Source organism: Alternaria burnsii, assembly GCF_013036055.1.
Source record: "Alternaria burnsii strain CBS107.38 chromosome Unknown 28, whole genome shotgun sequence".
Lineage (NCBI taxonomy): Eukaryota > Fungi > Ascomycota > Dothideomycetes > Pleosporales > Pleosporaceae > Alternaria > Alternaria burnsii.
The window spans coordinates 123,009-145,756 of NW_024066135.1; the positions used below are offsets into that span (position 1 = coordinate 123,009).

Genomic DNA, 22,748 nt, shown 5'->3' on the forward strand with positions numbered 1-22,748 from the left:
CTAGGATAATCAATGACACTAGTGATATTACTCAAGGACCTATGGAAGAAAATTGAACAAAGTGGAATACATGGATCATACTTCACTCATAAGTAACTTTGCTTTGCACCCGTCGAGCGAGATATGAGAGATCATGTACGTACGAACACTTGTAAGATGTTGGCTATATGGCCATTGCCGAATCTAAAGTAAAGTAGAATGAAACAAGAGTTGAAGAATATGTATAGCGACAAGACAGAATGTCACGAAGCTAATCTAGGGAGCAGAGATACCGATATAATGTTTGCCGCTCAGTAGTTCAGCGCAAAGTTCCTTGCCTGCTTCTTCCCCTTCTTCCATGCGGTACTGTCACTAGTCACATTAACCTTCCTCGCCAACTCCGCATCGAACTCCGTAACGACACCCTTTCCAACCGGCTTGCCAAGATTATCGCTCATCGGTCTGACAACATCGCACCTCAACGCTTGCGCAGGGCTCATACGCTCCATCTTCGTGTTGTTCGTCTGTATGAAGAGCCTCTCGCGCGAATCGGCACCAGTGTACGGCTTCCACTCAACAGCACGGTTGGCGCGGTCGGTGTTGGGGTCAAGGTTGCGGATGAAACTGGTCCAGTAGCTGCGCACTTGCTTAATGATGGGCGCGTTGGTGGTGAAGTAGCTGGGTGGTTCGCCGCCGTCGGTGCGGTTCACGCCCCAGAAAGCGTATGCGTTGACGGTGTGCCAGGCACCATAGCCGGCTGCCTCGTCGGTTGGATCCTGCACGGCATACTTGTAGTTGTATGTGGGTACGTCGTCGCGTGCGATCGCGTTCTGGATGTTGCGGGTTGGGCAGTGAGTTCCGATATCACCGATGGCGTCAGCAGCGTGGCGCCAGTAGAGTCCCTTGCCGGGAAATGAAGGCTTCGCGGGCTTCATGTAGAGATCATCGATGATCGAGATGGAAGAGTTGCTCAAACTTGGGTCTTGGTTGGCCACCCATTTGACTGCATCAGCTGTAGTGTTGAGATCTTCTGGCGCGTTGTACTTGGTGCCTTCTTGAGCGCAGGTGCCCATGATCGTCGGTACCTTTGCGTACTTGCCCTGGTCGAAGAGGTTCACAAGCGAATCGGTGTAGAGGTCGCCATCGATGTTGGGGTTGAACCAGCAGTTGGAAGAACGAATAGCCGACTCGTTCAACGCACGTAGACAGGACAGGCCGTCCGTCGCATTGGCGCAACCCTTGTCTTCGAGCAAGCACTGGTATTGTTCCTCGCCCAATTCCGGAGTGCGCATCGTGACCCAGCCACCCGACTCCATGATACCGCCAGCAAACAGCTTCTTGCCCGTGTTGGCCGCCATCATGAGCGCAACAGACGATCCACCAGCACTGACTCCGTCAAGAACAACATGATCTGGGTCACCACCGAACTGGTCGATATGCTCCTTGACCCACTCGAGGAGCTTGATCTGGTCGCGTAGTCCAGCATTGACATCGCCACCTCCCGCTCTGACCGCTTCGCTGCTGAGGAAGCCGTACAAGCCGACGCGGTAGCTGAATTGCACAAAGACGACCTGGCCATCTGCCACGATCTCAGTGGGATCCCAGTTCGCGCTAGATTGCGACGAGAAGCCACCGCCCTGGAAGAACACCACAACCGGCAGCTTCGAGTCGACGCGGGCCTTGGAAGGCGCATACACGCTCAGGTAAAGACAGTCTTCAGCAATGGTGAAGCGGTCGTTGGGTCCGGAAACAGTCCAGTCGTCGGGACGGCTAGGTGGGCATGTTGCGCCGTGTCTAGTGGCGTTGATGAGACCGGAGACAATAGGGTCTTGCGGTGCCGCAAATCGGCGCTCGCCAGTAGGTGGTGCAGCATACTGGATACCTTTCCAAGCAGAAACACCGAGCTCTGAGTCGACGACGGCTCCCTGATACTTCGCGTAGCCAACATCGACGAGAGTGTTGACGGCGTGCGCTACCGAAAAGAAGCCCGCTCCGGCGGCGAGTAATTGTTGAAAATGCTTCATCTTCGAGATGAATACTGATCAAATAGGAATGAATGTGGATGAGCGGTGCTCCAAGAAAGAATGGATACGTGCGCAAAGGCACGAAAGCTGAAGAAAACGAATGTAGAAACGATTGACTGTGGCATCGCTTTTTCCATACCCATAGTGGCCATATAAACCCACCCCTCCGGATCTTCATGGAAGCGTTCGAAACATATTAAGCCCGTTATAGCTGGGTAATCATATACATGTTGCGTTCGGTCCGCACGCTGAATGAGCGTGCAAATTGTGCGTTAATGTTTCTGCGTTGTTCACAGTCGGGCCGTTGAGCGATACGGCGATTGAGCTGTTTCACGGTGGCATGGCAGAGCGGATAGGGCCCAACCTAACTTGAAGCAGAAAGACGCCATGACTCTCAGGGTCTTTGCCTGACGACCGATCATGTTCGTCCGCAAATCACGGCCCCCGCTCCGCTAGGAGACGGTTTGAGATGGAATGTTGATGCGTTGATGCGAAGGAGCGAACGCGCGGGGAGGTTGACAGCCACACCATACATGGTTATGTAAGCGAGCTAAGAGATTGCGAGGATTGCCAAGCTGCACCTAACCCAAGTGCCACTTTACAATCTCATTCACGGAATTAGGAAACCTATCGAACACCAGAGTATTTACATCGTGTTCCGCCCATGATGAAGCCCTAACACCAGATCTTCGGATTGCGAAAGTCCGACATGAACACCTTAGCCATATCTTGATCGCCAAAACCTTTCCGTAACATATACCTGTCCAAATCGCGACTGCAAATTGGAGGTTATATTGCGTTCATGCCACCACCCATATCCTGAGGTAGTGAAGCGAGACCAGAATAGGTAACCTCCAGCGAGGAAGTGTTCTCGGTATACGCGTTGAGTGTACTCAGCATAACATCCGGATGTATATCCCAAAGGTCTCCAGTCTTCATTACGCGCGTCGGCTCTACCCTCACCAAGTGTCGCAGGTGTGTCGTTTCATCTCTTCGACTTCTTGGCGAGTTTAGAACGCCGATGCCGGTCGCGCATAGGGTCTGGCCGAGCTTTGACATACGGAGCCATGTCGTTGTAGAAGTGGGCATCGACTAAGGCAAACAGCTTGCGAATACTTCTGGCGTAATGCTTCGGTAGACTTGAACGTTCGATCTTGATCCATTCGACAAGGCTTCTGACCTCGTCGAATTCCCAGGTCGTCCATAAGGAGAACAGGCCTCGAAGCTTTCGTTTGAGGCTTTTCTTCACTCCATACAGTTTCCGAATCTCAATATATAGCTGTAGCCGAAGGAAGGCACGGAGTATACGATGATGCTCGACTTTAGACAGGGTGTCGGCACCGTATCGACGAAGGTCTCCGGAGACATACCGAACTGCAGCATTACCTATCGTTATCTTGGCGAATTGATCCGTCAAGGTTTCTGCATCGACCAAGTATTTTTGATAGTTGCGGAGAACGGCGACAGACTGGCTGGAGCTATCCACGGACACGTATGGTTTCTCATCGACGAGGTTGCTTGTGAGGAATTCCGCTAGCTCATGTGAGCGTAACTTGTTCGTGTGCGCTGATATTAAGACAGTAGTCGTCAGGATTTGCTGAAGCTGAGCAGCGAGATTGCTGTGTTGCTTGACTGCCCTGAACTGCGCGTTGAAGTTGCAGCGCACTACCTCTCCGATTTCTGGATGTTCAAGAAGTGTATAGTAAGCTTCGAACTGCTCGTCGATAATGAGCAGTTCCAAGATATAGCATCGCAGCTCAGTCGGTAAGTCGAGCATCAGATGCAGGCCATCACCATTCGCATTGTCGAATCTAGGCGTCACTATTGGAAGCTGCATGGCACAAGAATTTGAGATGTTGTCCTCGTCAGTATCTGGGTGCGCTGAAGCTAACCGAAGTTCGTGCGAGAATCGTTTTGTGGGTGTGTTGAGAAAAGATGGGAAAGCTTGGATATAGTTATATACTCGACCGCAGTGGCACCTCCTTTGGTAGCGAGGACCGAGCCACCCATCGTTTCCGTATTTCAGATGATGCCCAAACGAGTACGTATTCCTGAATGGAAAAGAACTTGGTGGTATTGGGTACATAACCAGGTCATGCAAGGGCTTAGAGGTATCCAAGTAGCACACGCAAGGCAACGGTAGCGAAGCTAGGGTAATGTAGGTTTCTAGTCAAACTTTAGGTACAAGTGTTGTCGCCCACGCGCCCTTTGTCGTCCTCAAACATCAGATTACGTATCTTGCCTGTGGATGTTCATTATTCCCTTGCTCATCTATTCATTACATACATCTCTCGGCAAAGGCTATGCCAGAGTAATCAACACATGCTGCCACTTGTTCCACATCACACTCAACTTCCTCCACCTCTTCGCGACCTCCGCGATATTCTCCCCGCTAACTTGCACATCGACCACATTAATTCTAAGCTTCCACACTCCAACCCTCCTCCACGTTCCTTCTTTACTTCCAGGCACCAACATCAGCCCAGCCAAACGCCGCTGAACGTTATTTTTACCCGCTGTCCTCACAACCTGGAACTCCGCCATCAACGCATAGATTGCGTTTCGAGGCGGCGAAGGACGACCAGCCGGATCATCAGGGTAATACTCCAAGACTGGTTCCCAACGAAAACTGCTTCCGGAAGAACTAGCAGTATGTTGCTGCAGCCATCGCATCTGTGTCGCCAGATCAGCTGGCCAATCCGCCTTGACAGGCAAAACCAACGCCGCAATCGTGACATGCAGGCCGGAAAAGTCAAACAAACTTCCCTCCGGTACACGATCCTTCGCCAGTCCCGCAAACCTAAACCCCTTGACTTCTGCCCAAAAGACATCGTCCCAGCACACAAGCTTCGGCTCGCTGTAACTTTTACACCGCACCGCCAACTCGTCATCTCCAAATAGAAAGTACAGTTGATAGTACCTCCATATGGGAACCGAGAACCACGACCAGCTCGGTAGTTCTGGTTGGACAACACTTTCTTCAATTTCAGTTGTCCACACCGAACTAGGTAACCCACCATTCTGCAGTCCATTCTCACGACGAACAAGCGGTACCATTTTCTTGTCCACATACCAGAGGAGTGCAATGGGTATGACTTCCCACCATAATCCCGCTAGATAAGTCAATTGTCCCAAGTTGGAAAATGCACGCGCTACACCAGCAAAAGCAACGATTCTGTCTTTTCCAAAAGATAGTTTGCGTGACCGATATTCGTCGACTAGATTTTGCCAATCCATCATAAAGGACAAAACCGCAGGTTCACTCAGACTGCCTCTCTTCTTCGTCAAGGCACTCAGCTCATGTATAGTTTCGGGAAAGTATCGCGATTTTCCTCTGTCCCTGCGCTTGGGATCGTGAAGTGTGGTGGCATGCATTTCGGTAATTGGACCGAGTATCTCATCGTAGAAACCTTCCGAACATTGCCACATGAGATTCTTGTGGCCAAGAAGCAAAGTCCGTGGTGCTAGGAGATATTCCTGAAATGTCCATGCGCGGTTGAAAAGAGGCCAACTGCGTTGCACGAGCCAGTCTTGGGCTTTCTCCTCTGGTGCGTAATCTCGGCGGAAAGAAGATTTTGTGTGTTCTAAGTATATACCGGGTGTTTGCGAAGATGGAGCGCGGAAGACACATGGGTTCCAAACCCGCGGATCGTCACGTTGGTTGGGTTTAGTGGGCGAATGCGGCGGGAAGAGAAATGCGAGATTGGCCGTTGCATTTCCGTACACAATGGCCATGCGACGCGCTTCGTGGGCCCAGTCTTCGGGTGAGTCTTGGATGATGTTCAGACTGTCTATCCAAAGGTACTTGTATCCAAGGGCAAGAGTAACGCGCATCGCTTCTTTATACACATCCGAGGCTTCAAACTCCGCACGTGGAATCTCCTTTTGAAAGTCTTTGAGGTTGGATCGCAGTAGGCGAAGCTGTTGCCTGTGGTTGTTTCCCCACATGTAGCTCAAGACAAGGTAGTCGAAGCGTTCGTTTTGCATGTTACAACGGAGGTGGATGGTGGACTTTGTAATTTCAAGGACTCGCGTTGGTCGTTGCTGGGGAGTGTTGATTGTTCTCCTGTGAAATTCTTTACAGTTTTTGTGGCCTCCAATACAGGTTTGAAGCCATTGTTTGGCTTTTGACATGTTATCGCTTGCAAGAAGCGGTGCTTCCTTTGCGATAACGTGGCTGTCGAATGCTCCTATGCTGGCGTCTACTCTCGATCATCAGCCTATGAAAGCACATTAAACGCAACTCTTAAACTCACTATTGTAAGTCCGGAGTCTGAACGTGGCAAAAGATTTCCCTTCCTCTGCCATCTTCGTTTTCCCCTTCTCAAGAACCATCCTGACTAAAAGATCTGCTCCATTTTGCGTTTCCGGGCGGAAATACACTCCTACGTTGCCGGTAGGACGTATCCCGAGTTCAGCTCCAAGCTGCAACTTTGCAAAGACCATCTTACAAAAATGGCAAGACAGCGCTGATTGTGAAAGTTGAGTGACGGTAGATAAGCTCAAGGCAGGCCACGACGAAGGAGGTTGTCCATGGGGTCTCTGCAACCAATCCAAAGCACTGCATTCTCTTGACAACTTGCGACATCTTTCACATAATACGTGAAGAGGAACTGATGTCTTGCGTGTTGGTGATGGGGTGGAAGAAGAAATGTGTGAGGACGCTGGATCACGGCGGAACGACATAAACGAAGGCATGGATGGTTATACACTTAAAGGTAGAAAAACGAGATGAGACACAACAAGCCCTTTCTTATCCTTATGGTTACTTATACGCAATTTCTTGTATCTTCGATGAGGCATGATCGTCCCAGGAGCATACTGAAGGGGGTGGGCGCTTACTAGACGCCCAGTGAGCGAGCCGCTTGTGTGGCACAGCAACACGCCCACTTCTGCATCTGCATCTGCATCTTGCGTGGACGAATATGAGGTGAAGATTTTTCAAAGATGACCATTCAACCACAAGGGTTTGATGAGTTGGCAATCGTAGCAGAGACATTTTGGTATAAAGAATGAAAAAAGAGGCGTGCAGAAGATGAAGTCGGAGACGCAGACAAGGCAGTATATACTGAACATCAATAAGGATCGAAAAGAACAACATGAAACGTCGAGAATGAATCTCGAAAAACTAATATCATATTGGGTATCTATCAACACCCTTCATCGCATTCACAGTCTTCTCATAACCAAGAAGCCCCGGGGCCAACCAATCTAACCGGAAACGCCAGTCACGGCAATGCATATAAACAGTACCGCGTCGCTAAATATATATCAGGACATAAAAGAGATGAGGTTCATCGCTGCAACAAGCTATGCGAACATCCTGCCGTCATGCCGGAGTGAGATGAAGGCAGGGGCCAGGGCGAGCATTGTTGTACCGTGCTGAAACTACCAGGGTCGGAGGTTTGATGTGATCCGATGACATAGTAACGCCGATGTTTCACCGAGGTGAACAGTGGGAAGAGACCGCGAAGTGGGTAAGCGGGGATATCTCATGGTCTGAAAATATTCAGAGGATACGACGTCTAGAAGATGTTAGTAAATCTACGCATGTTTGGCTGCAGGTGGAGGAAGGGAACTCACTGTCTAAATAACGTCTCGAGCGCAACCGCACTCAACTCGCTATCATCCGGCAGCGCATCAACAAGCGGAATGATATCCGCAAACTTCTCGCCACCTTTGTATGCTAGTACAGCTGGCACACCCGCGTCCTCGATCTCTGCGTCGTCGTTATACATCTTGACGAAGCGGACTGTGTCGTTGCGTTTGGCGACGTGGAGCATGCACTCTTCGAATTGACGACTCATGTCGGACTGTAGATGGGTTAGTTGAAGTGAAGTATGCTGGGAAACCATCGTTGCTTACGTTGGCATCGTAAATAAAGACAACAACCACAGTCCCAGCCGCCGTCTTATCAACAGCATCCAAATACCCCTCTCCATCAACAAGCGGCATACCGCCATATATCCTCCTACTCGGACTGTTCGTCCTCGACCGTATCCTCTCGCCAACATTCTGTAGCTCACGTAGTCTTGCCTCACGCCACTGCCTCATGAAGCCCTCATCCATATCATCCTCGCTCCCCGACGAAGCGCTCTTCTCATCCCGATACGCACTAACATTATACTGCGCAGGCTGCGCCGCACTCTTGCTCTTCCACGTGAACCGCCTCGCCTGTTTCTTGGCCTGCTCAAACGCCTGCGCATCAGCAATGACACCTTTGGGACCGGTGTTTGCTTCCGAGCGCAGGTTCGGCATGTAGTAGTTTGCCCTCATGTCGGCTGGGATGTCGAGTTCGTCGTCTGTATCGACCTTTTCGAGGTAGTCGTTTGCGCGGCCCGGGGATTCAGGGTCGCTGATGTCAGAGTCGTTGTCAATGTCCTCTGGGTGTGGGTTGCGGTCGCCGAGGTCTTCGTTTCTGCGGATAAGGTCGTTGAATTCGTCTTGTGCGGCGGTAGTCGTCATGACGAAAGGGAAAAAAGAAGCGGGACCCGACGGTGGGATGCCCGGCTGATATAGGGTCTTGTGGAGAAGGGGAGTGTCGGCTGTAAAGGTGTCTGTGTCCGGTGACGCGTTGGGTAGGGTGCAAAAAAAGGAAAGGGAGTCGTTGCGTTGCAAGGTTCACGGTGGTTCGGGTTTGGGGTCGGTGTCGTGTCGGTCTGTCTGGGATGATGGGTATCCAACTAGCGGGCAGGGCTTGGCGCGCGGGCTTGCAGGGCTATTTTCGTGGGTTTCAGGCTCGCAATTGGCTGTGCGTGGTGAGGCCGCCTGGAGATTGGTGAGAGGAGGCCTCGACGACGACAACGTGCGTTACGTGGATAACGTGGTCGATGCGGTGCGGTGGGTAGGGATGCGCTTGGTTGTGCCTGTTTTAGGGCTTAGGGCTGATGCTGACCGGTACTACTCGTGATGCGCTCGAGGCCGGTATAGGTTAGCATCCGTGTTCGATTGGCGATGGGGCAAAGGCATGTCGGCCTCATGAAACAGCATGCTCGACTTCGAAACACGCTCGCCCGTCCTACACCGCCCAATCGAGGCGCTGCGGGTGGCGCCCCATGGCGTCCTGGGCCTGTCCACTGCTGAAACACCATGCCGAACTATCTTGCTACACGCCTCGTTCGATACGTTGACATGTCGCAGCACCAAATTGCCCTGTCCTCGTCTTGCATGTTTTAAGGCTACACATCACGGTAACTGCGCATATCGGTCGATGCAACTGGCTTTGGCTGTTTCAATCTTCTCGAGGCAGCAGCTGTCATGCAACACCTGAGTTTAAAGGGGCCGACGGACGTCTTTGCTTTCGGTCTTGTTTGATATTCTCGTCCCGGCCATATCCCTGATCAGAGTCCCCCGGTCGCATTGCATGCGAAGGATTCCTTCCATGATCGCTTCTAGAAGCATTAATCATGATGTGTGTTTTTTTATTCTCCGATTGACTCCTGCATCGGCTGAGGCGCTTCCATTGCTTGCTTCGCGAATTCAGGGTCCAGCAGCCATGCACTGCAGCCTAAGATTGGGGGCGCTCATAGCTGAGGCACGTTAATGCTACAGTGCCACAGAGAGACGATGCTCCAGTTCATCGAATCTCCGTTCCAAAATAGAATGGCAATAGCTGAGGCATGTTAATGCCAACCAAATCGCATTGAATCTCCTCTTTGGAGAATAGACGTTTGCATGGCCACGTGCTGCAAAATACGAGCCGTGGGACATGGCTCCTGCACCTCCTGAAATGAAGCAGAAGCGTGCTCGGCCACCACTTCGGCTCAAACGAAGATCCTCACCCGCCTCGCGATGAACGTTAACAGACAGTCACGTCACTGTTATCACAATAAGCTCCAAGCGCCAGTGCCTTCACCGCTCTGCTCTGCCCTGTCACGACGCTCTCGGAGTGACATCCGAGTTGACCCATTGATGTCTCCAGGTCATCCCTGGTCTTGCGCATCCCGGCAAGTATAGCATAACGGTATGCCCACGCCACTAGATTCGCGAACGGCGTATATCCCAGAAGAGATAATCATCTCGGTGCTGTTAATGCCTCGCACAGAATACTGCGGGCCTGGGCTGGATTCGCCAAAACAAAGTGTTACCGCTGAGAGCGCGGCATGATGGTTGCGACGAGGTCTAGAAGCGCAGCATTGGGGGGAAGTCCCGTGTTCTCATTCTACATTGGCTTACTGGGTTCGTTAGGCTCGAAAGGAGTGAATAGATAGATATACGTGGAGATGGCATTCCTACCGCCCGCTTAACCCGAGCCACAATTGACTGCACCAATTGTTACTGCACAAAGCGCCACATGAGATTGGAACGATCGCGACAAGACCTAGAACTTTAGAACGTTGAGCGTAATTCTTTCTTTGCCAGAATGACCTGATCGGAGCGCCCGAGATGTCCAAAGTGTATCTAGGTAGTCTTCGTCCCACAATTGGTTCCAGTTTCGGAGTGAAAGCTGTGCACAAGGTGAATAGGCATCACCACTACATACCTCCACACCAACTCCATCTACACCCATAGCAGACATGAGACTTCACCACCTCCCCACCTCCCCCATTCACTCAACACATCGCAAAACATATCAACATGCGACACACCCAACAGTGACAGTCACAACCAGGTCTACAAGTCCGGAACGTTGAGGCGTATTTCCTTCTTCCCTCAGCTGATCTGGACACAGCGTCCTCCTCTGCTGGAACCGACCTGGCCAGCGCTCAAACGCTCGAGACGTTGCAAGGTTCCTTGGGACTAATCCTAGTGGAAAAGAGGAAAACAAAGGACAATAACAAGTCGTCACAATCATGTCATGCAAAAGCCGTTCTCATCCACAAAACTTAAAAAAAAAAAGACGTGTCTGGTAAACGTCCGACACAGTCGTGACAGCACCTGCTGAGATCGTCCAGCGCACACACAGGCAAGGACCGTTGACGCACTCGTCAAACCATATCATTCGTAGAACCACCATGTCACAACATCACACCACAACAACCTTGTCCGCTTCGTAAACTTTACAAAAGGAAAGGTTATATTGATATAGAGACAAACTCGCCGACTACCCTTCAAAAACCCCCCCATCTCAACCTCGCACAAGTCCCATCGAAATCATACACATAGAATCTCCCAACCCCCAAAGCGCCAAAAGCCATTACCCGTCTTCCATCCAACATGCACATGTAAAGCTTCCTCGCCTCAATATTGCATAACATCACCCCCATCCATGTCCATCCCGCAGGTTCAAGAGAGAGAAGAAAACCGGTCTGCTTTTTCAAGCAAGTATAACAACGCAAAGGGAAAAACACACAAATACACAAGTACACACATGTGAAATGGGACACACGGGTTTGGAAGTGAGATATCGTGCTTGCTACTGCAGTTACATTCCCCCGTCACCAGCCCGGACATGATATATAAAAAGAGAGAAAACAAGAGGCTTTCGTGGTTAGAAAGACACAAGAAGAGGAATATAGATCAAGTGGTATGGAAAGGAAAAAGCCGCAACAAAATAAAGACCATTTGACCGGGGCGCCTGAGACATCAGTAGGCAACCGCAACCCGTAGCCACATCGATGCCGTCCCTTTCCAACATCCAACAGAACATGTGTGTGAGGTGTGAGTATTATATTCTTTAAAAAGTGTGAGGCAGCGCTCCGATTTCTCTCCTGACTGATGAGATGCAGCAAGGGGTATGGTATTGCCAGGAGGTTTGGGAGATCGCTGTCGTAGGTGTAGGTGTAGTTTGCCAATATTACAGGGAGTGATAGGGCGCACACGTTCGGATTGGCGTCGTTACATGGCGTCGTAGTTGTAAGAGTAAGGCTGACGGCACTTATGCCCAGATGCGCAGCTATTGAAAAGTCAGCCGTCTGTGTAATGCAGTGTGGGAGGATAGAAACAAAGGCCGCGGTAGAGTGTATCCATATTGTTTTCAAACACCAATATGAAAACCAGAATTCTAGCGGAAAAATCCACGGTATAGATCAGAAGAAGAGAGAGGAAATCACCACGTACCATCGAGTCCCATGAACCAGTGCACAGACTAAGCGCGTCGTTGCTGACGCCGAGACAGCTGACGCGGTTGTCGTGTCCTTGCAATGTGCCTACGCGTTCGCCGCGAAGTACGTCCCAGACCTGGATACTGTTAGCTTGAGGAACAAGTAGACATGGCGCTCTATGCTTACCTTGCACTCAAAGTCGTCGTAACCTGCGAATAGCAGTCGTCCGGAAACGGAAAAGGCCACAGATGTAATACCACACACTGGCTCGGGAATCTATCGTCGCACACATTAGTAATCCAGATATCTGACGTGTCCAGGATGTCACTGTGCGTACCTGGTATGACGCAAGCTCGCGGTCGGCGCGGATGTCGAACAGACGGCAAGAGGCATCGTCGGAACCGGTACCGAAGGCGTTACCGTTGGGGAAGAATTGGATAGCATTGATGTCGGAGTCGTGCGCGGCAAAGGTCTGCACGCACTTCTGCTGTCTGATGTCCCACAGCTTGGCGAAAGCGTCGCAAGCACCAGAGACGAATTGGTTGTGGTCGAGCGGGTTGATGCTCAAGCTCATTACGTCGCCGAGATGGTCGGCGAATTCGTGTACCTTGGAGCCGGTCTCGAGATCCCATAGCACACAGGTCATGTCACCCGACGATGTGAGGATGCGCTTGTCGGAGATGAATCTGCAGCAACTGAGGTAGCCCGAGTGACCAGACAGCTCGCGCGCCACACGTGTTGGGCCTTCCCGAGCCGACAGGTTGTAGATGGAGCAAATGTTGTCGAGACCACCGCAGGCCACGTAGTTGCCGGACGGCGAGTAGGCGCACGTCATGACCCAGGATGAGCGCAGGGGAATGGCGTGGACCTTGTTCGTCGTGTAAGCGTCCCAGATGATGAGCTTTCCGTCCTGCGAAGCGGAAACGAGATGTCTGCGGTCGGTCGACCAGTGCATGGCGTAGATCTTGGCAAGATGGCCCTTGAGGGTGCGCTTCGTCTTCATGGTGAGGCGCGGCAGAGCCTCGACGCGGTCTCTGGCGACATCGCGAACTGCGCATCGTGTTAGCCGTCTTCGGGGTGTGGTTGCGGTGTGCCAGCTCGGCAGAAAAAGAACATACGGGTGGTGTCAGCCAGCTCATCCTTCTTGCGCTTTATCCTATCCTTGAGCGCCTCAGCGTCGCGTCGGGCGAGCTGGATCTTCTGCTGGATGGTTTCTTGGTTCATATCGGCCATGTATCCAGGTGGTGCCGGGTGGTGAGGTGCAGGTCGCGAGAGGCGCGAGACGGCGAGGCAGGCGAATCCAGGGGCCTTCTAGGGAGCGCGACAGCCGGGTGGACGAGGAAACGGCGGGAGAAGCGACCGACAAGCAGCAATGGCGAGGAAGGCGCGCAGAGCAGATGCAATTGCTTGCGCAACGAGAACAGCGGCAGGCAAACGGTCGTGGGGGCTTGAGGATGGAAGGGTTGCTTGCGAGTGCTCTGGAGATGAGTGAGGTACAGGAGCGGCCCGGGGTGAGCTTAGCTTGGTCTAGCCGAGCGCTGGAGATCAAGGGCCTTGCTCCGGCAGAGAATGCAACACGCACACACACGAAAAGCGCGTGACGTATACTTTTGGAATATTACAATGTGAATAGAATGCTAAACGCCTGGGATGCTTCGTAGCCACGTCAATGTCTGCACCATGGAACGCGACGCCGGCGAATGCTGTCGTTGCTCCTCCTGACGAAGAAGGCGCGTTCTGCAATCTCCTGCAGCGCACCTCCTCCTTTGGGGCTGCCGAGCCACGGACGAATCAGCGGCGAGGAGCCCCAATGACCCGCGTCCGCCGCTATACCGCGAATGCCTCATGTCCTGGCCCGCCCAAAAGTCTATCCATCGTTCCATTATCGCTTCGAGAACCGTCGCCCACGCCACCAATACCGCTGTGCACCTCCATCATGGCTGCACAGCCCAGCGCAACTGCACGCCTGCCCATCGACGCCCTCTTCACCAAGGGACTGCCTAAGATTGAGGTACTGCTCCAGCCTCCTTGGTTCCGAGTCAAAGCGCCAAGCGACGCTCAGACTTCCGTTCGCTGCATTGCTAATCCCGCGACTCAGCTTCATGCCCACTTGACCGGCAGCATCAGTCGCCAGTGCCTACACGACATATGGCAGACAAAGAAAGCGCGCCATCCTGCCTTCGACCTGCAAGATCCTCTGGTAGCTATTCCCACGGGAAAGGTCGACTATGATATCAAAACGTAGGCCTAGCTTGATTCGATCTGCCTTGCCTGTTTGCCGGAATTGTCCCTGTAACACCGGCGTGCCGTTGGGGAAGACGATCCAGCACTTTACCCTGGAAGCGAGGTCGTAGCCAATATTCTCCTGACAAATGGTGACTGGTCGCATCCCGCTTGTCGTCTCGAACCACCGGCCCACCAACGTGGAAGACATTAGCAAACGTCTGACAGCTACGTTAGGTTCTTCCCGCTGTTTTCCTCGTACATATACCGCCTTTGCAGCGATTTGCCCAGTGTCCAGTACGTGTAGACCAAACGTCTATGGCGAGCTGTGGTTGATCGACTCAGGTATTCAACCAAAGCTGTGCTGCAAGACTTCCAAAATGACGGTGTCGTCTATGTTGAGCTTCGAACAACCCCAAGAGCAATTCCTGCGGAGAATGTAACCAGGGAAGATTACGTCAGGACCATCTTGGATATACTAAAGGCCCACAACGACGATGCTAACAACACGATGCGGGCTTTCCTCATACTGTCCATCGACCGCCGCAACACCGTCGCTGAGGCAGAAGAGGTGATTGATCTCGCCATCAAGTATCGGTCTGCCGGAGTCGTCGGTGTTGACCTCTGCGGCGACCCGGCGAAAGGTGACGTGCGCATTTTCGGCGACAGCTTCGCGCGAGCAAAGGCTGCAGGACTGAAGATCACGCTGCACTTTGCCGAGAGCGAGCCTTCGTCTTCAGACTTGGAGCTGCAGACACTTCTATCATGGCAGCCCGACAGAATAGGTCACGTCATACATGTCAAAGAAGAGTTTCGAAAGACTATCCAACAGCACGATATCGGCGTTGAGCTGTGCCTCAGCTGTAATGTGCATGCTAAGATGATCACGGGTACTTACTCCGACCACCACTTTGGAATGTGGCGGCAATCCAGTGTTCCGGTCGCACTGAGTGTATGTGCTACTCCGGAAAGTGTAACGTCCTGGTGACGACTGACGCAGTGCAGACTGACGATGTTGGTGTTTTTTGCAGTCCGCTCTCGCAAGAGTACTATCTTGCAGCGCAGCACTTTGACTTGAGCCGTAACGACGTCAGATCACTTTGCGAGCGCGCAATCGATTCAATCTTTACCGGTCCGGATGAACATGCCCGTCTCAAGCAGATCTACGCGACTTGGGACGGATGGGTGTTGTGAATCAACGTTGAAGCGACGAACAGTCACCTTGAAACCTCTGTCCAGTCAAAATGACTCCAATATGACGGAAAGTATCTTGCCACGTCCTATGCTAGAGTCATCGTTGAGTACAAGACCTCGCATTACGAATTCTTTTCTTCCTCCTACAACATCTCTTCGATAGACACTGTTACTCCAAAATCGAACAGCAAAAGCTGCCCCTCATACCCTTGTTATATTCGCTTTCCATTCACGGTGCCATATCAGTCTACAGCCGCTTTCTTCTCTACTGCTTGCTTTCTAACATGTTCAATACCTTGAGAGACGTTCATAGTCTCAGCATGTCTGCGGTTCCACGGAGTGGCCTCATCCTCATCATCGTAGTGATAATCTCTCTGATTGCCGAGGGCGACGCTCAAAATTCCTCACAGGTTGCCTCTTCAGCAGTTCCCCAGACCTCCGCGCAGACAATTGCCCAGTCCTCAGAGTCGCCAATCATCTACCCAGATGACTCATGCAATCCTGAGCATAAAGACCTTATTTACCAGGCCTTTGGAGATGCTATGCAGATGACCAAACTCACCACCCAGAGCACGATAGACTATATTGACGATCCTGCATTTTGGCACATTTTCGGACAAAGAGCTGTTGATAATACGACAGCTATCAAAAATGCTTTCGAACAAGTCAACGATGGTCAGTGGTCAATCTCGGCCACTTGCAACTTTGGCAATTCGACTCGTTGCGATGACTTCGCCATGTATGGGGGTATTGCCGAGGAGAAAGGCGATGCACAAAGGCGTAGTAATGAGTCGCAACTTTACTCGCCACACCTTATGTTTTGTCGCGACTTCTTTGCGCTTCCTCCATTGGATCATAGGGTACAGATGGGTATCAATCATCCCACGGATTTTAAAGCTCGATACACCCTCGGATACTTCCATGACAACCAGGGTAAGCCCTTCGGGAGAAGGGTTGTTCTACAGCGCTCCCGCTAACGGTGATTAGCCACTACCTTACTTCGTACGCTATTCCATTATCTGCCCCAGTCGGATGACCTCCATCGACCTATCTCGGACCTTTGGATCTTTGTACGGCAGAATTTGCCAAGCGGAGTTACCGACAAATGGTCTGCATGCTACGGAATAGCTTGCGCCAAGGTTCTAGCTCGAGTCGATGATAACGCAAATGACTGGGCTTCAGTAAATGGCAAGTCATTCGAAGATTACGCATCCGTGTTTCACGACTGATCTCTCTAGCTGACGGATATGCTCTCTTTGCGCTGTCCAAATACGTGGCGCCATACATCAACAACAATTTCCCTTTCTTCCCTAGGATAACTGACGGCACATACTTTCCTGACCTAGCGTTTGCCAACAACGAAGGAGATGACGCGCCAATACAAGTGAACACGGCATTCCAAATACCACTGCTCTTCCAACCGAACTACCAAGCGTCACGACTACAACCTACTCGAAATGTTTTTGATGCGGATACTTCGCTCGACCCGGATCGGAAAGCTGATATAACCAGGGTGCCCTACGTTCGTAACGTGCCGGAAAACTCTGCAAGTACCAAGGAGGAAGTGTGGGCTCATGCTTTCAGCGAAGCAACCAACGACCAACTATTGAACATCGATACAACGTACAACCGTACATGCTTCGGCCAAAATTCAAACCTACACCCCTATGCCAAAGACTTCAACGGAAACGAAGCAGTCGATCTCGCCACAACGTTCTGCGAAGACATCATCAAGGACTGGGACTACGCAACTCCGATTCCACCCACCGTTCGAGACACGTCACATTTCAGGAACGCGAGCAGAGAGTATCCCCTCACGCAAGTCAGTGCTCAAGCGCATCTTGGCTTCTTCGCCGTCGCTGACCCGGCTACTTTCATCCAACCTCGAAGTGCCAAGCAATTCTTCGAAGGAGGTACAGACGAAGCCAAGGTCGAGCACTGCAAACTGACGTACAAGGACATCATAAAAGGCGTAAGACACTATCGCGAGGACTAGTAATGATTACAATTCAAGGCACTAACTACCACGCCAGTGCGATACAGATGTCCAGAAAAGACGCGGTGGCGTCCTCAAACTCAATGACCGCCTCTACGGCGTCTACACCACTCCTGATGACCGACCAGATCACCTCCCGTGGCTGACGGATTACACGTCCCTCGGTGATCTTACGTGCGCTGATTACAATGCGACGAGCTACTGGCGCATCGCAACTTCTGTTGAAGAGGAGCAAACGAGGACATATGAAGTCCAGTCGGCGCCTATTGCCATCACCGATACGGATAAACTGAGTAAGCTGTGCACATGCTGGTACCCTGCCTATCCTTTTACTGCAGACCTCTTCTGCAAAGGTGCTGCTGTCAAGTGTGAGAATCTGGCGACCGAAGATGGGAGGAAAGCAGCGATTTGGAGCAAGTTCGCTTGTTAAAGGAGGACATCGATGACTATTGCTGGTGTTTAGTAAGGACACATGATAGTAGAGATCTATCTTGTACTTTTTCTTTGCCCGTTTGTTCCATACTTGCGTCACAACTGGCATCCGTGAACTCTGTCACTATCAGAACCAAGGACTAAAATATTTAAGTTTCAATAGCTATCGCTATTAGACATCAACCGTGATATGGCTTTGTGAGGCTTGTTGTCTGATCATACATGCGAACGCCTGTAGGCATTCTATCTAAAAAAGCTTCCCCCCGAGGCACGTAGAAATACGTCACCGCGAGATGCTGGGTCCGAAGGTGCAACCATTGAATGAAGATCTTCCGAAAGGAAACGTTTCGGGGCATCTCTTGGACGGTGTTGATCTCCATCTGTAAGCTGCAGCATACGAGGTAATGGCTCTTTTGCCCGCGGTACTCCGGAGGGATAGTCTTCGTCTGGTTCGCCTGGGTCGTACGGGTGGTCTGGGTCGTACGGGCGGTCCCGGCCGAAGAGGGGAGTATTGTATTGGATCCCCCACGAAGGAGGTGACCCCAAATCCCCACGCGAAGGAGGTAATCCCGGAACCTCTAGAAATTTTGGCCGAGCGTCTGGAGATGTTGATAGCGAACGTGTGATACTCTCATTGACCAACCAGGAATTCACGGCAGCTTTATTGTTGCCAGCAGCACTATTATGCTCCGCAGAGGGAGGATATGGATACAATTTCATACCTCCTCCAAATCCTTCATTTCTTGTCGTCTCTACGGTCCCAGACTGCGTTCTCGTCTGATTGGATGCGTTAAGAAATCGTTGAGTCTCTGCGGGGGGGTCTGAGGAGTACTCGTTTCCGGAAGGGTATTCTTTCATTTGACCGTCTGCTCGGCGATAGTGTTTGTACGAGGAGGGTAGTTCCCATTGTGAGATGCCGGTGGTGATTTGGACATCTGTCGAGGAGGGTTAGAATGTGCAATGTTGTTGTAGATATCGCGTGACTATGCCGACTAGGCTACATACAATAATACTTTTGTGACCTAGAGTGTATGTTAGTTTCGTGTTACAAGGCAAGGCGTGCAAAGGCGAGGCAGCCAAAGCATTATATAGGAGGCTTTAACATACGAGTTATCCCACTGCGCTATCCATCCAGCAGGAAGCTTGGGGAGGAAAGGCTTGGTAGGACCCGAGTCGGGCGGGTCCACTTCTTCATCGATATCTGGGTGAAATTCAGGCGCTGTAGCGGTTTGCAATGAGCTCAAAGGATATCTCTCTACACTTTCAAATAGGGTGACAGGTTCCCGTCTGTCGAGTTCCCGTATGTCAGGTAAAGATGCTGTAGTTGAGGTCCAAGGCTCTGCCACCATACTTGGAATTTGAGAGTGGACTTCGAGGTCTCCCGCAGCCTTTGGTATTCCAGCATGGTCATCTCGATCCTTCGAACGCGTCGCTCGCCGACGCCTGATGCTTTTGGGTACGCTTTCTGGCACTGAGTTGTGGAAGGTGCGGATATGTCTCCCCAGGCTCTGTCTAGAAGCGAAAGGAAGCTTGTATGTGCACCCAGAATGCATGCAGAAGAAGGTTGGTTTGTGCGTCGTTTCGTGCTGTGCACGAAGATCTTGAGTTGAGAAACCTGCCAACATGCCCGAACAACCAGGAAAGCGACACACGAAGGCGTATGGACAATTGGTCAATTTGAACATAGTGAGTTCCTCTGGTGTGAGCCCTGGAACCGTATCTGCTGAGAGTAAAAAATCTACTTGCTTAGCGTATTCGAACTGGACGACACTGAGGGGCGTAGGATCCAACGGTTCATCTGAAGAGCACATGTCAGCCATTTGGCGGTGCCGCTCTAGGAACGGCTTACTGTAGTCGTCAGGCATCTCGAAATGTACTTGCTTAGCATGCCGGTAACTGACATAGACACAGAGAAATTTGTAATGATGTTCGTAATGCTCAAGGAATCTCAGGCGAGGCTCGAGATTTCGCGCGGCGAGAATGTCTGGCTGCACTCTGTTCGTCGGGTCCAGATACCGCACATACTGGTGAGAATAGATTGAAAGAAGAACCTCCAAGCAAGCTTCCAACTGTCGGCCTCTTGATTGCGTAACCTCTGCTGCAAAGGCGAGCAGATGGTCAAGCCAATGCTCATGAACGTATGGCTGGAGAGTGTACAAGCATTTACCAACTCCGACTGCTTTTCGCCTGGCCGAGATGTTGGGATTGGATAGTTCGAGGCTGAAGGTCAAGTAATTTAGGCAAGTAATGGTAGTACAACGCTCCGCATCCCGGAGCGAAATGAAACCGCTCTTTGTGAGGTATCTTGATACGGTCAGCTATTTCTCGTCACAACGAATGAAGAGTCTCACTCCTGAACTGTAAAGTGAACAAAAGAGATCTGCTCGTTATCATCTGTCTGTACCAGAGGTCTGCAGCGGTCAACGATGCTTGCAGGGAGTTTTGATCTCTCTGATAACGAGACGGCCCCCGAGGCAAACACGACCGCATCCTGGAGTTCTGCGACTCTTAGCGGCCGCCTCGAACAAAGCATCCACTTCAGTATGTTGATGGTTCGCTCTCGCGATTGGGGTGAGTAGAGCATGATTCTGTGTACGATGCGGGCGTAGCTGCACACGATCAGTAAGGAGCCTCCATTGATGTACAGATAGCCACTCACAAGTCATGCAAGCTATGAGGCATGTTAGCAACCGCATTCTCCAAGTCATCGAGATTATCTGCGTCGTCCTCCAACTGCAACAATACTAGCCGCACCCAGAGGAACATTCCTAGACAAAGTCAGTACCTTGTCCAAGATCTAAGGACGTCTCGTCTAGCTCCTTTGCCTATCTCCTACATCATCAGTGCAACATATTCGTTTGCACCTCATCATGTTCAGGGAAGCGAGATATAGACATACCCTGAGATCTTGACACTACATTCTTCTTGACCTCTTGGAGGATATCGTCGACACCATGAAGGCTCTCGAATCTCTCCCGGATAGTTTCCAGCCTCTTGGTAGCGAAACGAGTTATATCAGCGGTCAACGCATCGCTTTCTTGGTCTAGTGCTACCGTCGGTCTTTTCGACAATTTTCCTACCACTTCTAGAATGTCTCGACTAACAACAAGGATCTTCGTCGGCGCACAAGCTTGCGTTGGGCTTTCGAGTTGTAGTATCGAAGCCAAGACGTCTTTGACAGGAGTGAGATCGGATGGCTTTCCATGCATGTCGTACCTAATGCACTCGTCGATGCCATCGATTAGGATTCGTGGCATCACTAGCTGCGGGAGAAGATTCGAAAGAAGTTCTTGGAGATTCCGAATAGAGAGTGGACGGCTCTCGGCGACGAACTCCTCGTAGACATAAGTGGCAAGATCGGTGCGTTGCCGAAGGACTTGGGAAACCAAGGTAGCGAGAATAAACACCACGGGGTCAGGGTATGTGCTGCTGACGATGTAGCTGTAGAAGCAGAACAGAACTGTCGACTGTCGAGGTGCACGAAGGAAGTGCACTAGCTTTGCGCACAGTGTACTTTTGCCTAGATTTGTTAATCCCGCCTTGATAAACACACCTAGGTTTCTTGATGCGACTGACCAGACCCAGGCTTGCCTTTCAACCACAAGATCGGACCACCCCTCCCATTTTGAAGCCACTGTCTCATACGCTGATGTTTCAAAATCCAGTCAGTTGTACCGTCGCAGCAGTCCTTGATGAGTCTGTCAAGCAGGTTGTCTTGGGAGGCCTGGCCACAATGAGGAACGGTCTCAAGACCCAGCCAAGAAAGCGCTGCTGTAAGCTGCGCTGTCGACCGGTCTTTCTCCGTTTTTGCTACAACTTGTAGTGCTTCTCTGCGCCACAGCATAGTCTCTGAGACGAGGTATGCATTTGCTTCTTGGTCGATCAATGTGGCGTGTTTTGCAAGACTATCCAGGATACAATTAAATCTGCTCCCAAATTGGCCCCAAGATGACTTGAAGAAACAGATCCAGCCTGAGGCTAGTCAGAAGTGTAGGACGTGTGCATAGTAGACGAAGAAAATTACCATTTCGTCTGAACAGCTTATATGCATGCTCATGGAACGTTAGAATATCACTGTACACCACTGCAAGTGCTTGCTGAAAGTCAGGCTTATCTTGCAAAGCGGTTCCTAGGCGATCGACTCGAGGCAGCATCGCTGCGATCTGACTGTAGGCTGCTAACAGCTTCTCAAAAGCGCTGATATGGTCCGTAGCGAGCTAGACCTTGTGAGTAACATCGCGGACGTGGACGCCGAAGGGCTCTGACCTGCATCATCAATTTGATAGGTGCCTTCAAGAAATCAATCGTCAACACAATCCATGCTAGAAAGCTTGGTGTCACAACTCACCCATATCCAGCTTAAGAAAGGTGTGCCGTTGCAGAGCACCTCGATAACTTTGGAGTACGCTTCAAGGCCATTCAGAAACGGCTCCAAGCGCTTCATGTTCCGCATGCACTGTCGCGCAGCAAGATGACGTTCAACTTCTTTCGCAGCATTGCGCACATCGCGCAGTGTAGTGTTGCTGAACTCACGATCATCAGTGCGTGAGTATCGCTGTACTGTCTTTTCGAAGCTGTCGAAGCTCTCTTGGAAGGTTCTGCGCGCCTGGGGTGTGAGTGTGGCAGGCTTCGAGGTGGTGGTAAGGCTAGGTTTTGGCGCCCCGCACAAACGCGTTCCGGTGGCCATCGATCGCGGCGCGTAAACACAGTGACGATAAAGCGAGGGTTGTAGTCAACTACAAACAAGAAGAACGCAATGATAGAATACAGATCCGTAAATTCAGCAGATTTCTCGCGAATCTCCTGGCGACTCGCAAGGCAGAGCCGCTGCGCATCATGCACAGCTAATGCGTGCTGCAGCTGCCAGCACAGCCGCCACAATGGCCACACTCAGCCTTCCTCGTCGCAACGACATTC

The 22,748-nt window shown here is 51.3% G+C and overlaps 7 protein-coding genes across 7 annotated transcripts; 1 reads left to right on the forward strand and 6 right to left on the reverse strand.

Moving 5' to 3' along the window:
• Positions 1–290: 290 nt before the first annotated feature.
• Positions 291–2,003, reverse strand: GT037_011189 (lipase 1 precursor; the record flags this gene model as incomplete). Its single annotated transcript, XM_038936236.1, has 1 exon — positions 291–2,003. The coding sequence occupies one exon, from the start codon at positions 2,001–2,003 to the stop codon at positions 291–293; it is 1,713 nt and encodes a 570-aa protein (XP_038781132.1).
• A 985-nt stretch (positions 2,004–2,988) lies between these two features.
• On the reverse strand, positions 2,989–6,338 carry GT037_011190 (uncharacterized protein; the record flags this gene model as incomplete). The annotated part of the gene is made up of 3 exons (XM_038936237.1): positions 2,989–4,054; positions 4,804–6,205; positions 6,260–6,338. The coding sequence occupies 3 exons, from the start codon at positions 6,336–6,338 to the stop codon at positions 2,989–2,991; spliced, it is 2,547 nt and encodes an 848-aa protein (XP_038781133.1).
• A 1,244-nt stretch (positions 6,339–7,582) lies between these two features.
• On the reverse strand, positions 7,583–8,468 carry GT037_011191 (uncharacterized protein; the record flags this gene model as incomplete). The annotated part of the gene is made up of 2 exons (XM_038936238.1): positions 7,583–7,816; positions 7,869–8,468. The coding sequence occupies 2 exons, from the start codon at positions 8,466–8,468 to the stop codon at positions 7,583–7,585; spliced, it is 834 nt and encodes a 277-aa protein (XP_038781134.1).
• Positions 8,469–9,258: 790 nt separating this feature from the next.
• GT037_011192 (uncharacterized protein) lies at positions 9,259–9,411 on the reverse strand (the record flags this gene model as incomplete). The annotated part of the gene is made up of 1 exon (XM_038936239.1): positions 9,259–9,411. One exon carries the CDS (start codon positions 9,409–9,411, stop codon positions 9,259–9,261), a length of 153 nt encoding a protein of 50 aa, XP_038781135.1.
• A 2,585-nt stretch (positions 9,412–11,996) lies between these two features.
• GT037_011193 (heterotrimeric g protein beta subunit) lies at positions 11,997–13,219 on the reverse strand (the record flags this gene model as incomplete). The annotated part of the gene is made up of 4 exons (XM_038936240.1): positions 11,997–12,122; positions 12,173–12,262; positions 12,324–13,036; positions 13,105–13,219. Coding segments are annotated over 4 exons (1,044 nt in total), but the record flags the coding sequence as incomplete, so codon positions are not given.
• A 436-nt stretch (positions 13,220–13,655) lies between these two features.
• On the forward strand, positions 13,656–17,829 carry GT037_011194 (metallo-dependent hydrolase; the record flags this gene model as incomplete). The annotated part of the gene is made up of 8 exons (XM_038936241.1): positions 13,656–14,227; positions 14,447–14,506; positions 14,555–15,161; positions 15,215–15,399; positions 15,657–16,336; positions 16,391–16,405; positions 16,642–17,375; positions 17,437–17,829. The coding sequence occupies 8 exons, from the start codon at positions 13,656–13,658 to the stop codon at positions 17,827–17,829; spliced, it is 3,246 nt and encodes a 1,081-aa protein (XP_038781137.1).
• Positions 17,830–18,230: 401 nt separating this feature from the next.
• On the reverse strand, positions 18,231–22,518 carry GT037_011195 (uncharacterized protein; the record flags this gene model as incomplete). The annotated part of the gene is made up of 10 exons (XM_038936242.1): positions 18,231–18,766; positions 18,837–18,853; positions 18,939–19,629; positions 19,681–20,135; positions 20,183–20,440; positions 20,491–20,599; positions 20,731–21,351; positions 21,408–21,803; positions 21,856–22,048; positions 22,180–22,518. Coding segments are annotated over 10 exons (3,615 nt in total), but the record flags the coding sequence as incomplete, so codon positions are not given.
• Positions 22,519–22,748: the final 230 nt, after the last annotated feature.